This window comes from Triticum urartu, chromosome 4, assembly GCF_003073215.2.
Source record: "Triticum urartu cultivar G1812 chromosome 4, Tu2.1, whole genome shotgun sequence".
NCBI classification, from domain to species: domain Eukaryota; kingdom Viridiplantae; phylum Streptophyta; class Magnoliopsida; order Poales; family Poaceae; genus Triticum; species Triticum urartu.
In genome coordinates, this window is record NC_053025.1 from 618,093,513 (window position 1) to 618,109,310 (window position 15,798).

General features: G+C 45.2%; 2 protein-coding genes across 3 annotated transcripts; one reads left to right on the top strand and one right to left on the bottom strand.

Annotated features, from left to right (window-relative positions):
• Nucleotides 1-620: 620 nt before the first annotated feature.
• Nucleotides 621-3,763, bottom strand: LOC125553270 (probable carbohydrate esterase At4g34215). Of its 2 annotated transcripts, XM_048717079.1 has the most exons (3): nt 3,074-3,763; nt 2,241-2,427; nt 621-1,295 (listed from the first exon to the last, which is right to left on the bottom strand). In XM_048717079.1, exons 1-3 carry the CDS (start codon nt 3,665-3,667, stop codon nt 1,186-1,188), a joined length of 891 nt encoding a protein of 296 aa, XP_048573036.1. In that variant the 5' UTR covers nt 3,668-3,763; the 3' UTR covers nt 621-1,185. The 2 variants fall into 2 exon arrangements, with proteins under 2 accessions (XP_048573036.1, XP_048573037.1); XM_048717080.1 differs by lacking the exon at nt 621-1,295 and having other exon boundaries at nt 2,024-2,427; nt 3,074-3,754.
• A 3,140-nt stretch (nt 3,764-6,903) lies between these two features.
• LOC125554454 (probable carbohydrate esterase At4g34215) lies at nt 6,904-8,514 on the top strand. The gene is made up of 2 exons (XM_048718011.1): nt 6,904-7,638; nt 7,719-8,514. Exons 1-2 carry the CDS (start codon nt 7,018-7,020, stop codon nt 7,911-7,913), a joined length of 816 nt encoding a protein of 271 aa, XP_048573968.1. The 5' UTR covers nt 6,904-7,017; the 3' UTR covers nt 7,914-8,514.
• The last annotated feature ends 7,284 nt before the right edge of the window (nt 8,515-15,798 follow it).

Consider the following 15,798-nt stretch of genomic DNA (forward strand, 5'->3'; position numbering starts at 1 on the left):
TCAGACTGAAAACTAAGTGGGTGTGCATCCAATTTGCTTGCTCATGAAGACCTCGGGCGTTTGAGGAAGCCCATCATCGAAATATACAAGCCAAGTTCTATAATGAAAATTCCCACTAGTATATGAAAGTGATAACTCAAGAGTCTCTTTATATGAAGAACATGGTGCTACTCTGAAGCACAAGTGTGGTAAAAGGATAGTAACATTGCCTCTTCTCTTTTTTTCTCTCATTTTGTTGTTTTTGTTGTTGTGTTTTTTTGGTGGGCTTCTTTGGCCTTTTTTTTATTTGGGTTTCTTTGGCCTCTTTTTTTTATTTTTAAAGTCCGGAGTCTCATCCCGACTTGTGGGGTAATCATAGTCTCCATCATCCTTTCCTCACTGAGGCAATGCTCTAATAATGATGATCATCACACTTTTATTTACTTACAATTACAACTCGATACTAGAACAAATATATGACTCTATATGAATGCCTCCGGCGGTGTAGCGGGATGTGCAATGATCTAGCGTAGCAATGACATCAAAAAACGGACAAGCCATGAAAACATCATGCTAAGCTATCTTACGATCATGCAAAGCAATATGACAATGAATGCTCAAGTCATGTATATGATGATGATGGAAGTTGCATGACAATATATCTCGGAATGACTATGAAAATGTCATGATAGGTAGGTATGATGGCTGTTTTGAGGAAGGTATATGGTGGGTTTATGGTACCGGAGAGGAGCAAACATGCTGCTATTTGAACTAACTAGAAAAATAATTTATACTATCATACTCACTCTTATTTTGACTTATTTCCCCATCAAATCAGATACTGGTACTATAACTAAGAATTGTTGTCATGAGCATGTACGTCCTCAAGTGTTCTTATCAATGACTAAGATTACCAGAAAATACACAAGCTCAATAAATCAGATCATTTTTCCATCTATGCTGACTTTGCTTGCATACATACACTAGAGTTAGCCAGGTTTACCAGAGGAGAAACCAAAATGTGTCGTAAAATCTTCTACTGTATATATGATCTCTATGAGTGTTTCTTTTCTTCTCAATGTGTGTGTATATATACACCTGAAAGAATGAATCTTCTATGTATCGGCATCGCATTGCCTATGTATTGGTATATGGTTATGTGCAGAGCTCAGTAGCTTTCTTCTTCAACCTCCTCTGTTTGTTTGATTATATAAGCACAGATGTGTATGGCTCCCTCCAAAGAACAATGAAGCAACAAGCCAAGGTAGTAAGTTGCAGCCACCATGGTGTGGGTGTTCGAAGAGGATGTGCATGCCCTAGCACCCCAGAAAAAGGGAAACAAGAGAGGAATAAATATGATGCTATTTGAACTGACTAGAGAATTATAATCTTCGTAAGTCGCTATCAAATTAAAACACCAGTATAACTAAGAGTCGCCATCATGCCAATGTCATGTGTTTTATCAATGAATGAGGTCACTTCATCTCCAATAGATGAGTCCACACCTTGTGTTTTCTGAATCCACACTTGGATGATCAAGGTGAGAAGCATTACCAGTATCACCAGGCACTCCTCAAACCTCAACTGTAACACTTACACCTGCCTGGTCATCACATTACAGACGTTGATAGTACTCGGGTCGGTTGCATAGTTGGTCAACATCTCAGCATTGCACAGCCATTGCAAATTGAGTATATAGGGCTGGAATTTGCATTGTTTGGTACCAGTATTGGGAACGTTACTATGCCAAAGCTTATTCTGTATTTTTCTACACAGCTCTAAAGAATGCCTCTCAATGAAACACGAGCTCAATAAATCCAAATAATACTAAAAAAGCTTCCAAGTTTTGTAACAGATTCAGTCACACGTTATTTGTTCTGATGGTTTGATTGGTTTTAAGTATGCACTGGACATCATTATTCATGGTCTACTGAATTTTATCGATGCATTATCTCAAATTCAGTACCACTCTGTGTGCTAGATGATTTTTCTTCTTATGCTTACAATGCACAATCACTAGAATTGCTATGATTCTCAAACGTAATAGGCAAAAAGGGAGCAGCTTCCATTATGAAACTGCAAGATTCCGGAGGTTCTCCGTACTCATTGATCATGGAGAACTTGTACTGAATTACATTGGCATGTTTATACCCAATCCAATGTGCTCAACCAAGAGTTCAGAGAGGAAATTAACTAAAGTAGAGAACAAATAAATAATGGATCTCTTTGGAGGTACAGGGAGAACTAGTGTTTGAATGTACCATAAGTTAAATAGGACTGAGCCAGCATATGTCCCAGCTGGACCTGAGCCTGGGTGTTCAGATGCAGATGGCCGTCTTGGAACGGCAACCCCATCGCGTCGACAAACCTCACGTTCCGAAGTTTTAAGCCCTTCTGAGCTTCCCTTACGACTTCGGTGTACTGCCCAAGCCCTGATGCCAGCCCAACCTGAATCGTCAAAAGATCGATAAAATCTATGAGAAATGAGCGCATAGACACCACTGCTGCCCAAAGCTAGTACTTTCTGTATGCATCTACATCTAATTGCTGGAGTGGAGACAATAGATGATGCTCCAAATTTAGATGGTTCCATGTATAAACGTTGCTGCTCTGCATTTGAGATACTCGGCTAACCTCGGGTACCCAATTTGGGAGATGCAGCTGCAACCAAAACAGGACTTCACTAGGTTTGTCTAATTCTTTGACAAACATGCCCAGTAGCTAGTACCCATGGCGTATTACTACTGCAGTCTCTTCGCTAGGACCAGGTGCACATATAGTGTGGCTTCAGCTGTACTATGTCCTCTGTCTACGCAAATGAATGTTAGGCCAACGACTACTACCAACTCTGCTCTACGTGTACGCCCACTAACAAAAAAAGGAGTGGAATGTTCTTTGCTTCTCATGGAAAGGAAGATCACCACCAACCATGCCCAAGTGACAAGTAAAGCTGCTAGCTTTACAGTCCCTCCACTGACACAACGAACCATTCGACCTCCAGATCATGCAGATGATACAGATCTAGAATATTAAATGAGTAAATCAAGAAGAATGAATGAAGCAACATGATGGATCGAGATGGCGGTGGACGGACCTGGATGAGGAGGAGGTGGGGCATGGCGAGGTCCTGGCGGAGGTCGCGGACGAGGGCGCCCATCCGGCGCGCGTACTCGCTGGCGTCGGCCCAGCGCACGGTGTCGCTCTCGCCCTGGTACCACAGCACGGCCCCGATCCGCCCCCCGGTCTCCACGGCGACCCGGGCGCGCCGCACCATGTCCGCGTACAGCTCCGACCCTTTCCCCCACTCGGCCATCCGCGTGCCGCCGACGGCGCAGGGCACGAGGGCGACGGCGGCGCCGCGCGCGCCGCCGGAGCGGAGCACGGCGTTGGCGAAGGACATCCCGGGGCCGACCCCGCAGGTGCGGTTGCCGTCGATGCCCTGGTGCAGCGGCTCCCTGGCCTGCTCCCAGCGCAGCGAGGGGGAGAGGCGGAGGACGGAGGCCGAGGGCGCGCAGTCCGGCGGCACCACGCCGTCCCAGTGCGTGCCGGTCACCCCGCCGCGGCCGGCCATGTTGGACTGGCCGGCGAGGATGAAGATGAGCTTGTTGGACGGGGGCACGTCGGCGGCGGCGTGGTGGTGCCGCAGCGCGGCGGCGGAGGCGGCGAGGAGGCAGAGGAAAGGGAGCATCTTGGTCGCGGACTGCGGTCGGTCGGGGGCAACGTTCCTTCGGGCGGAGTGGGGAAGCGGACGGAGGGGTTTGAATAAGCGGTGCGGTCGGTGTCGCTGGTTGGTGGGCCCGCTTTCGGACCGGAGTCAACCGGAGTGGGATACTGCTGCTATTTAATTCAGGCGTGCTGATCGATGCAGCTCCGGGCTCCGATCCAGATCCAAGCACATGGACATTGTTCCCTCTTGAAAACAACTTTTTTTAAAAGACATTTACCTCAAATTTTATGAACTTTGTGAGTGCAGCCTTTCAGTGCCCAGACTTATCTGCATCTGGTTAAAAAAACATAAAAAATTCAAAATAAATAAAAAAATCCAAAATAATTTTGCATGGTAGAAGATTTATTGCATGAGATTCGTTCCAATTTTCAGGTCATTTGAACATCTGAGTAGCACCCACCACAAAAGACAAATCGGATTAAAACAGTGCATGAACGTTAAACTTTTTTATAGACCCTGAATTTGTCTTTTTTACCGAGAGCTGCTCAGATGTCCAAATGATCTGCAAAATTTACTCAAATTAACAAATAATTAATATACATTTTGGCAACGATACATTATCGTTGAACTTATTATCAAAAGGTAACTTATCAAAACAAATGGAGAAAACAGTTTGGTTAAAAAATTCCTAATTTTTAGTCATGAGGATGAATATAAAAAAAATGAATACTATTTTTTAGTCATGAGGATGATATAAGAAAATGAATACTCGAACATGCATTATGATAACATTGAATATAACTTATGGTGAACATGCATTATGGTAAACTTGGAATGCAAATTACAAGTTGGAAAGATGAAATTAGGTAAAATAGAAGTTATGGTGATCATATTGTTCCGAAGAAATGAGTCGGCTTCAATCAGCTATGTGTGGAAGTTAAAACTAGCACCAATTTGTTTCCGGGTTTTCTTGAGAAGCATTTACTCTCTCTTCATCTCTTTCTGCTTTTCTTAAACTTGAATCTTTGTGAACTTTTGTATGGAATATTTTTGCCATCCTAGTCCAAGCCTCACTCAACCAACCATTTTGACCTATAGGATAAGAATTGTTGTACTCATGGAGTAACTCTACCAAACCTTTTTCAAGAGCTAGATTCCATTAAGCTCTTTGCGTTTAACTGCACAAGCCAAACCTTTTCCACGAGTTGGATTCCATTGAACACTTTGCTCGGGATTCCATTAAGCTACTGTTCACACTTACGCTGCTCCGCATGCCCCAAGGACGCCATGGTGGGCCTCATGCCTATGTAGGGTTTTTGTTTGTGAGAGATTTTCCAATTGATATATTTTTTTTCAATTGATATAACTGGGCAATTCTGCAGTGAAATAGGCTGGAATGCTTCCAATGTTCGTGCAGTATCTCTATTAGACACAACAACGATTAGTGTGTGCTCTAGGGAGGCGGCCCGTAATAGGCATAATGGTACAGGGCGCACCCCCGCTCCCTCGATGTTGGGCTTGTCCATTTACGTTTCTTCGTTTCTGTTAAACTTCATAAAAAGGGTGCTCGCGACGGATTCAAACACGAGACCTCTTTCTTTCGCAAAAAAAAAAAACACGAGACCTCTTTGTTTAGAGTATACCGCGGTAACTACTTGTAGGACATCTCGACCGTTTGTGCCCGCTAACTTATTTTTTCCTTTTATTCTCTTCAGTTCGGGAAGCCCCCGGTTTTGGGAAGCTTCCAAAACCGGTTTTTCTCAGTTCAATGGTCAGTTTCTAGACGGTTCTTATTTTGTTTTCTTTTTCTTTTTTGTTGTTCTTGTTCTTTTTTGTTTTTCTTAAACGCGCGAACTTTTCTCAGAGTTGTGACCTTTTTGCAGTTTGTTATATTTTTTTAAAAATGAACATTTTTAAATCCAGGATTAATTTTGATTTTTTTGAGGATTTTCTTTGAAAATTATGTTTTTTGAAGTCAACAGTTGACCGAGGAACCAAATGTGGCCAGTAGAGAGGCTGCATCGCTAGTAGGTAATGGGCCGGCCTATTGCTATACGCTAGTGGGCGCCAGAACTCCTGGCTAGGCATAAGGCGCCGACTAGGAGCTCCGCGTCTATTGAACGTGGAGTAGGTGCTCAAAAGAAGATCTAGTGAGGCAGTGGGTTTGGGCAAAGTTTGGGGAGCAAATTTGATTTTCAAGGTGAAATAAATAAATGAAAGTACTCGATTTTTGTTTAGATTGCCCAATCACCAATGCCCCGCTGTTAGAGCAACTCCAATGGGGCGATCCATTTCGTCCGCGGCCGTTCGTTTGGATCGACGCGGACAAAAAAACCAGGCCAATGCACCGACCAAATAGACGCGCGTCCGTTTTCGTCCGCCTGCCGACCCATTCCCGATCTATTTTTGAGTCTAATTTGCGTCGGCGCGGACAAAAGACGGACGCGCGCGCTCGCCCTCTTTCTTCACCGGGCCCGCTGATCGGTGGCATATTGGATTCACACCCTCGCCCGCTTGCTACGTCGCCGACGCCGCCGACCATTTTTTCAGATAAAAATGGATACATAGATAATTCTAGCGTATATAGATAAAAAGAAAAGACCACTACTCGTCGATTTCTGACTCCGACTCGGTAATGTCCTCCTCCGATGTCTGAATGTAGGCGTCAGCATACGCCTCGTCTTCAAAGTCCCAACCCGTCGTTTTTCGTAGTTTCAATTTCAATTGAGCTGCCTGCTTCCGCGAACACTTGTCCTCCCGATAGGCGGCTCGCTCCCTCCTCCTCGCGTCCCTCTCCGATCTCAATTGCTTGTAGACCTGGCGCTCGTCGACGATGTCCTGCGGGAAGCCTCCGTGCCACACCACCAAGGCTTCCACGTCCTTCTCTACGATGGCGAGGCGACGCTGCCGCCTCCGGTGAACACGACGATCCTCGTCGGTGAAAAGCCGTGGGAGAGGCGCCAGATCCTCTCGGCGGGCGCAGGTTGCCTTTTGCTTCGCTTCCTCCCTCCAACACTCACTGCTGCTCCAGTACGTACGCGTCTTCTGCACCAACACTGCACCAGAGTAAACATCCAAATTCCGACAGCTCATTTGACGCGCGCGTGACAGGCGCACAACACATGCACCGTCAGACAACAAACCAAAAAGGGCTGCACCTGCACGCCATGCCCACCACCGTCCCTCACTCACTCTTTTCACTGTTGTCCTAGTACGTCCACCGCACCGCATCCACATAACTTTTCCTCCAACAAACCCGACGCGCCGTATTTATTACCACCATATCGTACACCAATATCCTCTCCAACGGCGCCATCATCACTGCCACTCCGTCACCAGTGAGTGCGAGCCACTAGCTCCGTCTCCGTGAGATGCAACCAGCTGCGGCGCCGGCAATGCCGTCCATCCTGCTGCTGCTCGCCCTGCTCGCGGCCACGGCCGTGGGCGCCGGAGCTGGGAGGACGCCGACGCTGGTGTTCATCCTGGCGGGCCAGTCCAACATGGGCGGCCGGGGCGGTGCCACCCTCAACAACCGCTGGGACGGCGTGGTGCCGCGGGAGTGCGCCCCCTCGCCGCGCACGCTCCGCCTCTCCCCCGCCCTGCGCTGGGAGGAGGCCCGGGAGCCGCTGCACTCCGGCATCGACGTGGGCAACGTGCTGGGGGTCGGCCCGGGCATGCCGTTCGCGCACGCGCTGCTCCGCGCCCCGGCGTGCCCCAAGGGCGCCGTCGTGGGCCTCGTCCCCTGCGCGCAGGGCGGCACCCCCATCGCCAACTGGTCCCGCGGCTCCCACCTCTACGACCGCATGCTCACCCGCGCCCGCGCCGCCGTCGCCGGGGCCAATGGCAAGGGGAGGATCGCGGCCATGCTCTGGTTCCAGGGCGAGACCGACACCATCCGGCGCGAGGACGCGCTGGCCTACACGGGGCGGATGGAGGCTCTGATCCGGGATGTCCGGCGGGACCTCGGCATTCCAAACCTCCTCGTCATCCAGGTTCGATGCTCCGGCCAGTGCAACTCCATTGATCTGCCAAATGAATGCTCCACCGCTCACTCCATGATGTTTTGGTGCAGGTCGGGATCGCGACGGGGCAGGGCAAGTTCGTGGATCTGGTGCGGAAGGCGCAGCGGGCGGTGCGGGCGCCCAACCTCAGGTACGTGGACGCCATGGGCCTCCCCGTCGCCAACGACTTCACGCACCTCACCACCGCGGCGCAGGTCCGGCTCGGCAAGATGCTCGCCGACGCCTACGTCGCCACGCTCCACTGATCGATAATCCAGTGACCATGATTGCTTACTAGTGCGTGTGCCTGCCTGATTACTACTAATAAGCACCTGGATTATTGTTTAGTTTGATTGATACTAGGCCATACCATCATTGGAGAGTTTGCTGATGATTAGTGTGATGGATGACAGATTAAGTGGCTAATGAATGATTCTGCTTAATTTATACTAGTCTGTAGCAGCAGCAGTATACCATGTACTCCGTATGTCAGGCTCCCAAAGGTTGCCACTGAGTACTAGATTATTGCTGCCATTAGTAGGTACTCTCTTCGTTTCAAAATATAGTGCGACCGCGCTCCCTGAGGTCCAACTTTGATCATAAATTTAATCAACGAGACCAACTGCGGCGGGAGAAAAAATTATATAATTGGAAACTTCTTTCGAATACGAATTCACTGATATAATTTTTGCTCCCGCCGCAATCGGTCTTGGTAGTTAAATTTATGGTCAAAGTTGAAGCACGAGGATAGAGGAAGCACTACATTGTGGAATGGAGGGAGTATGATTTATGCATTGTATTCTTCCCTCTTTTGCCTGTAAATGTGAAGGCAGCTGAGCTACATTAATCGACTCCAACATTCTCAAATTTATTTATGAGTTTACTGAAAAATGGCATGGTGTGTGCAATAACACAGCCAATCAGTGTAGTGCAGTGCAGGTGAGTGACCGGCTGCAAGAGATGCATTGCACATCCAATCGGAATCTGAATTGCAGTTGCAACTGTTGCAGGCCGAGAGAAATGTCATGGCAAACAAGGCATGTGCAGGTGTAATGATTTCCGCAGCACGCAGTGATGGACGGACGGACCAGTGGTCTCCTGCAGTCCTCATGTGCTCTGCTTTTACTCATTGCTCTGCTTTGCCGTGTTGCCGTAAATAGCAGAAGGATCCCAAAATTCAGATTCCATTCCTTGGTGCATTCATCAAGTGCTTCCAAATTTTTGTATATCGGGTCCCGCTGCTGAATGTACCAAAAAATATTCCCATCTCCACACAACGGCATGCAGGTTGTACAAGAGCAGCAGCTAGCTTGGCCAAAAGAAAGCGCGCCTCATATTTTAGGAAGCAGGGAGTATTAAGAGCAACTCTAGCAGACTCCGCATCTTGCCCCGACCCGCAAAATAACCCCCAAAATATGGGTCGGGGCAGAAAAACCAGTCCGATCAGACCCCGCATTCCGTCTTGGTCCATAAAAATTTTTGAGGGGCGCGGCAAAATCCCGACCCCAACTCGGAAAAACGCGGGTTTCCCCCTTGCGGCTGCGGTGCCCTATATATAAGCGGAAGCAGTTGGTGGAGGAACATTTCATCCCGCGCTTTTCCCCCACCAACCACGTCTCATCTCCCCCCTCGCGCCGCCGCCCAAGATTCCGGCGAAAGCAGCCGGCAGGAGCATGTCGAAAGGCCGCCACGCGCACGAGGCCTCCCCTCCCTTCCCCCCTGCGTCGGCGGGCCGCCTGCTTTGCGGATCTGCGGCACTTCATCGCGGGCCGTTGGCTTTGGCTTTTTCCGGCCGCCGGTTGCTGTCCCAAGCGATGGAGTGGTCGGGGAGCCTCTCCCGTAGCCCAGGCAAGGGCGCATCGCCGCATGCAGGTACGGGTTCGTCCGCCCGCCGCCGCCGAAGGTTTGCGGGCATGGATTCATCCGGCCGTCCACCGGGCTCGGCGCTCGCGCGACGTCTTTGTGGCTTGCCGATGCCGCTCATACAGTGTGACGACTGCACGTGGAAAGTGCTACGGCTCACTTCAGGCACGCCGAAGCACCCCGGATGGGTGTTCTTCAAATGCGAAAACGACGTGGTACGTGCACTTGCGGTAGCTCATTCGATAGCTCATTCTTTAGTTCAATTGCGGTAGCTCACTTCGAGCTTGCTCATTTTCTTGTGTGGGACGATGGATGCTCATTTTTGGTTTTGGGAAGGCCAGTACATTGATTTATTGATAGAAAGAAACTTAATAGATGTTAGTGCACTCCTTAGTACAATCGAAGGCAATGATGTGGCTGCATGGGTAACTAGAGGGGAAGCAACATCTACTTCTTTCAAATTAAAGATGAAGAAAGAAGAATGCAAAATCAAGAATCCGCAGATCAACAATGAATGCATGGAGAAGATATTAGTCCAACTTGTGGCAGTAGTTATGGAAGTTGGAAATCTTCTGAAATGCATACTTCTGGTTCTTATTTTCTTTGGTTTTGCTATTCTAGCAAAGATTTCGTGATTTCTTTTGTATTTAATGTTGTTGCAAAAGCAAAGAAATGCATTATTCTAGATCAATTTAAGTTTTACGGGCCGGGAGGAGCTGCGCCAGATCAGACCACTAGTAGAAAAAGGGCCTGTTGTCCCGGTTCAAACCAGAACCGGCCGGTCCACCTTTAGTCCCGGTTGGTAACACCAACCGGTACTAAAGGAAATTTTCTGATTTTTTTGAATTTTTTTTATTTTTTATTTTCAAATTTCTGAATTATTTTAACCTCTAATCTCTAATCACCCCTCATCACTGCTCAATTTAATCTCTAATCACCCCTCATCATTCCAAATCATCTAACTTCCCGGACAGTCACCCATCCTCCCACTCTCCCAGCCTGAGCACGCTTAACTTCTGGGTTCTATTCTCCCTCGTTTCCAAGTCTGCACTCGTTGTTTTCCTGACAATAGTAAGATGTCAATCCTATTAACCCTCAGGAGTTTAGCTTGAGCATGAAGTCACACATTTCACTGTTTGAATTTGAAACTATTGTTCTAAAAAACAATAATTTTTTCGTAACACTAATATTTCTTGAATAAGTAGTTTGACCATTGTTTGACCACAGTTTGATCATAGTTTGACCAGATTTGACCAAAATTCAAAAAAACTGAAATAATTATTTAATAACACTAATATTCTTGAATAATTATTTAGTAACACTAATACTTCTTGAATAAGTAGTTTGACCATTGTTTGACCACAGTTTGACCATAGTTTGACCAGATTTGACCAAAATTCAAAAAAACCGAAATAATTATTTAATAACACTAATATTCTTGAATAATTATTTAGTAACACTAATACTTCTTGAATAAGTAGTTTGACCATAGTTTACCCACAGTTTGACCATAGTTTGACCAGATTTGACCAAAATTCAAAAAACTGAAATAATTATTTAATAACACTAATATTCTTGAATAATTATTTAGTAACACTAATACTTCTTGAATAAGTAGTTTGACCATAGTTTGACCAGATTTAATGAAAATTTTAAAAAACTGAAATTTGAGCATAACTTTTTTTCCTTTTGGAATTTGAGGATTCTACAAATTTGCAAACAGGCCATAGGCCGTCTCCATCGGATGTAACTTGTCGAGTAGATGATTTTTCATATAAAAAACTTTTTAATCCGAGTTCGTATGCAAAAGTTATGCCCATTTTACAAATTCCAGAGAGATTTTGTAAATAAAGTCGAAATTCATATTTGTAAATTTTCCCAACAACTAGACCACATATCACATGGGAAACTTATTTTATTTTATTTTATTGACATTTCCATCATTTTCTTTTGCTTTTTCTAAAACTGAAAAGGCGGTCCAGGGGGGGGGTTTGAAAATGGGACCTTTAGTACCGGTTCGTGCCATGAACCGGTACTAATGCCTCAAAGCCCATTAGTCCGGGTTGGTGGCACCAACCGGGACTAAAGGTCTAACCTTTAGTACCGGTTGGTGCCACCAACCGGGACTAATGGGCATCGCACCCTTTAGTCCCGGTTCGTGGCACGAACCGGGACTAAAGGGCCCAGGTGAACAGGGACTAATGCCTTAGCCGCACGAATCGGGATAAATGCACCCATTGGTCCCGGTTCTAGACTGAACCGGGACTAATGGGCTTACCCGGCCTGGACCAAAGCCCCTTTTTCTACTAGTGGACGCCGCACAGCCGACCTATAAAAAAAAGCATATTCCAGGAATATCCTTTTTTCGGGTCCATTATGCAGGATCTGCAACTGCGGCCGTCCGCGCCGGCCCGCAAAGGCGTTTTTACGCGAACTGCAAACACATTTTGCGGCCGGAAGGATGCGGGGTCTGCTAGAGTTGCTCTAAGCACAGTTTGGCATCGACCCTCTTACAAGCTTCGGTTCAGATAATCTTTAGTTTGGCGCTAGGTTGCACAATGATATAAAGCGGTTCCAAAAGCCCAATAGACAATTTGGCACCGCTATTCGGCATACATTGTGGATGTCCTTGATTGACTCATGGTGCACGTGCCACGTGTTAGGGTGTCTGGTAGCATTCTTAATCTAGTATGGTTGTTTGTTAGCGAATCTGGTTGGTAGCTTGCATCCGTTTGGACATGTCGGTTGGTACCGTAGCAACCTGTATTTTTAAAGGAGTGACGAAACAATTCAAAATGTGAAAAAAAAATGTCAGACAATTTTTGAAATTCTGAACATTTTTTGATTTTTTTGAAAATTTATTTTGGAATTTTGAACAGTATTGGAAAATTTATTTTTTTAAAAAGTATTCTGATTAAAAAATCAAGTAAACTTAAAAAACTGAACATTTAAACAAATTTGGATTTGGATACATGTTGTAGCTTGCTTCGCTTGTGCATGCTGGCCAGCGAATGACTACTGGAGTGTTCTATCTCCATGCATGCTACATGGGTATTTGCAGTGGCGGAGCTTGACCAAGTCCTCTGGGGGGCCAAACAGAATATATGAACTAGTGGGGAGGCCAAACACACAAAATTTTCATATGTAAGCTCTTTCTCTCAAAAAACTAAGCCTGCATGTGCCAATTATAGAGGGGCCACAGCCCCCCAGCAACACACTAAGCTCCGCCATTGGGTATTTGGGCTAAGCTCGTGCAGGCTGACGAGGCCCCGTGTAGGCTACCAACCACCCCAAACTGGGTTGAGTACAGAACGTTTGAGCTCATGCACCCTTGATGTGCTCTAACAAACACACCCTTGATTACCCCATACATGCAGTTAAAACGGCCCAAAAACATTCTTTTTGGTCGCCCCTGAAGCCCATTGGGTTTGTGGTTGTATGTGCGAATGTTTTTTGTTTGTGTGTCTTCTCTCTGGTATTTCCTGTATGGTTTGTATTACTTGAGCCTATGTTGTCAGGGCCCGCAAGGCTTTATACGTAAAAAATAAGTGAAAAATATGTAGGTGGGCATTCACTCCCCCGTTGACCATTAAAAAAAGACATTCATTTCTTACTCCAGCCAAACGTTTTTTTTAATTCTAGCCAGACGTTGGAATTGATCTTCGGGCATAGTGAGTGCTGAAGCATCCGCGTGGGATAACCTAGAGTACGGCTGGAAGATCAGCTGAGTAATTGGAATGAAGGAGGGGTCGAGAGGAGGATGTAGGCCTGGGCATGGACAACCCAAAACCCATCCCAGCCATTCGTGAAAGAAGTACTCCACTCGAATGCGACCCTTTCCTCGCTGCCATACACGAAGTAGCTGTTGTGATGCTTCCCTAATATTGCAACTTCGACGGGTACTGATGGTTGGCTTCTCGGGAAGCTTGCTATTCCATGAACCTGGAGAAGATCCGAACAGGCCCTGAATCACTTAAGGGTAGCTCCTATTTCGTGCCTTGAACGTCGGAAAAGAGAGCTGGCGATCAGACGCGCCCAAGCAGGCCGCGACCCAACAACGCGAGTTCGCTCCCGTGCCCCCGCCGCTCCTGTTCAATTGGTTGGTTGAAAGACCAATTTGATTGGTTGATTTGTTTGTCTGGCGGACCATTAACCGTGGACTTTCAAGAAAAATCATTTTTAAAAAATTCACAAAAAAATACAAAAATTGGGAATGGGAAAAAACTTTGTGAAATTCAAAGAGTTCAAAAAATGGTTTGCGATCTAAAAAACTTCACAAAAATTTAAGAAAAGTTCATGAAATCTGAAAAAAACACATATTTTATGATAAGAGTATTGCAAATTTTTAAAAGTTCATCAGTTTTAGAAAAAGTCATTGATTTGAAAAACTTCATGTATTTTCAAAAAGATTCACAAATATGAAAAAAGTTCATTAATTTCAAAAACATTCCGGTATTTGAAATAAGTTTATTGATTTCGAAACAAAGTTCAGGATATTGAAAAAAGTTCACAGATTTTTAAAAAAATTGAACAATTTTAAAAGAGTTATTGGATTTAAAAAATACTCATGCATTAAAAAAGTTAGCAAAAAACTGAAAATGTTCTTGGATTTGAAATAAAATAACAATTGTTTTTAAAAAAAAGTCCACGAGGTTGAAAAAAGTTCAGAAATTCAAGAAAAGTTCATGAATTTTGAGAAAGAATAATCAATTTTTTAAGAAGTTCATGCATTTGAAGAAAAAGGAAAGAAAAAATAAAGAACTAATTAAAACAGAACGTAACTTGGTTTTACAATACCAGAAAAAAGGAAAAAATTCTGCCACTACCTGCCTTACACGGGACACAGAAGGCACAACAGGTTAGGCCCTCTTTGATTTGCAGGATTTTCAAAACGCGGAAATAAGGAAAATACAAGATTTGAGTGGCATGTCCACTTGAATTCTATAGGATTAGCATAGAGTGTATCATGCTACAGAGAAAACAAAGGAATTAAAAAAAGTGGTTGGTGTGGATGCTAGATTTCCAATGAAATGTAATACACTTGATTCCATAGGAAAAAAATCCTATAGAATTCGATCCTATGAATCAAACGACAAACATAGAAAAAAATCCTAAGGATTCTAACCCTCCAAAAATCCCACGAAATTCCTTTGAATCAAAGAGCCCTTAATAAGTTTCCCAGTTGCTTACTGTGGGTGGTGGTAAACCCTGAGGTCAAGAGTTCGAGTTTCATGTTGCGCACACCAATTTTTAGAGGGTTAAAAAAGAGTGTAAATATACCGCGGGCTCAGGGTGGAGGGGGTGTGCGCCGGTTAGTGAAATAGCCTGTGACTGGTGCTTAAGGCGCGGAATAGGATCTGGGTCACTTAAGTGTGCCCGCTAGACGTGTCTATCCGTCCATGCTCCTTTGTTTTCATTTTTTTTCTACGAAAAGCACCGGAATCTATTATAAAATTTCATTAGAAATACACAACATCTCAAACATGATGCAAATTATATCAAGATCTTTGGGGAAGAAATGACCACTACTGCCGCCAGAACAGGCCATCATCGCCTCGTTATCATCGCTCCCTACCGGACCACCAAATGACCATTACCGTCATCAGAACAAGATGTCGACGCATTGTTATTGCCAGTCCGTACCAGAGCCAGCCTGGGCATGTCTTGTGCCTTCATTAGTTCTCCTCGATGTACAAATGTACCTTGAGAGAACACGGGCATTTAACTAATTCTAGCAATTGTTTGGGTGTGAATTAGGTTCTTTGCATTTCAGTTATTTGGGCATACCGATTCATCACCGTAAGCTTTCTAATAAAGAATGAAAGTGCATTGAAGATCGAATTGAAAAAAAATCTTAGTTGCTGGAAGGGCAAACTAATGTCTTATGAAGGTCGGTTAGTGTTAATCAACTCAGTACTTACTAGTATGCCGATGTTCCTACTATCTTTCTTCGAGGTACCGAAAGGGGTGCGGAAGAGACTTGATTTCTTTCGATCTCGATTCTTCTGGCAGTCAGATGAGGCCAAGAAGTACCGTCTTGCACGATGGGATATTCTATGCCGACCCAAAGACTTGGTGGAGGCACCGGTTGTATTGAAACATTATATAATTGCAATTAACATTAAGTCACAAACATAATTAGTGACGACATGAATGCTTAATTAGTACCTTCTACAAAAATATATGAGGCCGCTGAATTATAATGTGACTATAGAAAATTAAGCTTTTTCACAGCATAAATGTGTGCCAACTATTTTGGTTAGCTCTCTAAATTTGAAGACTTTGCCA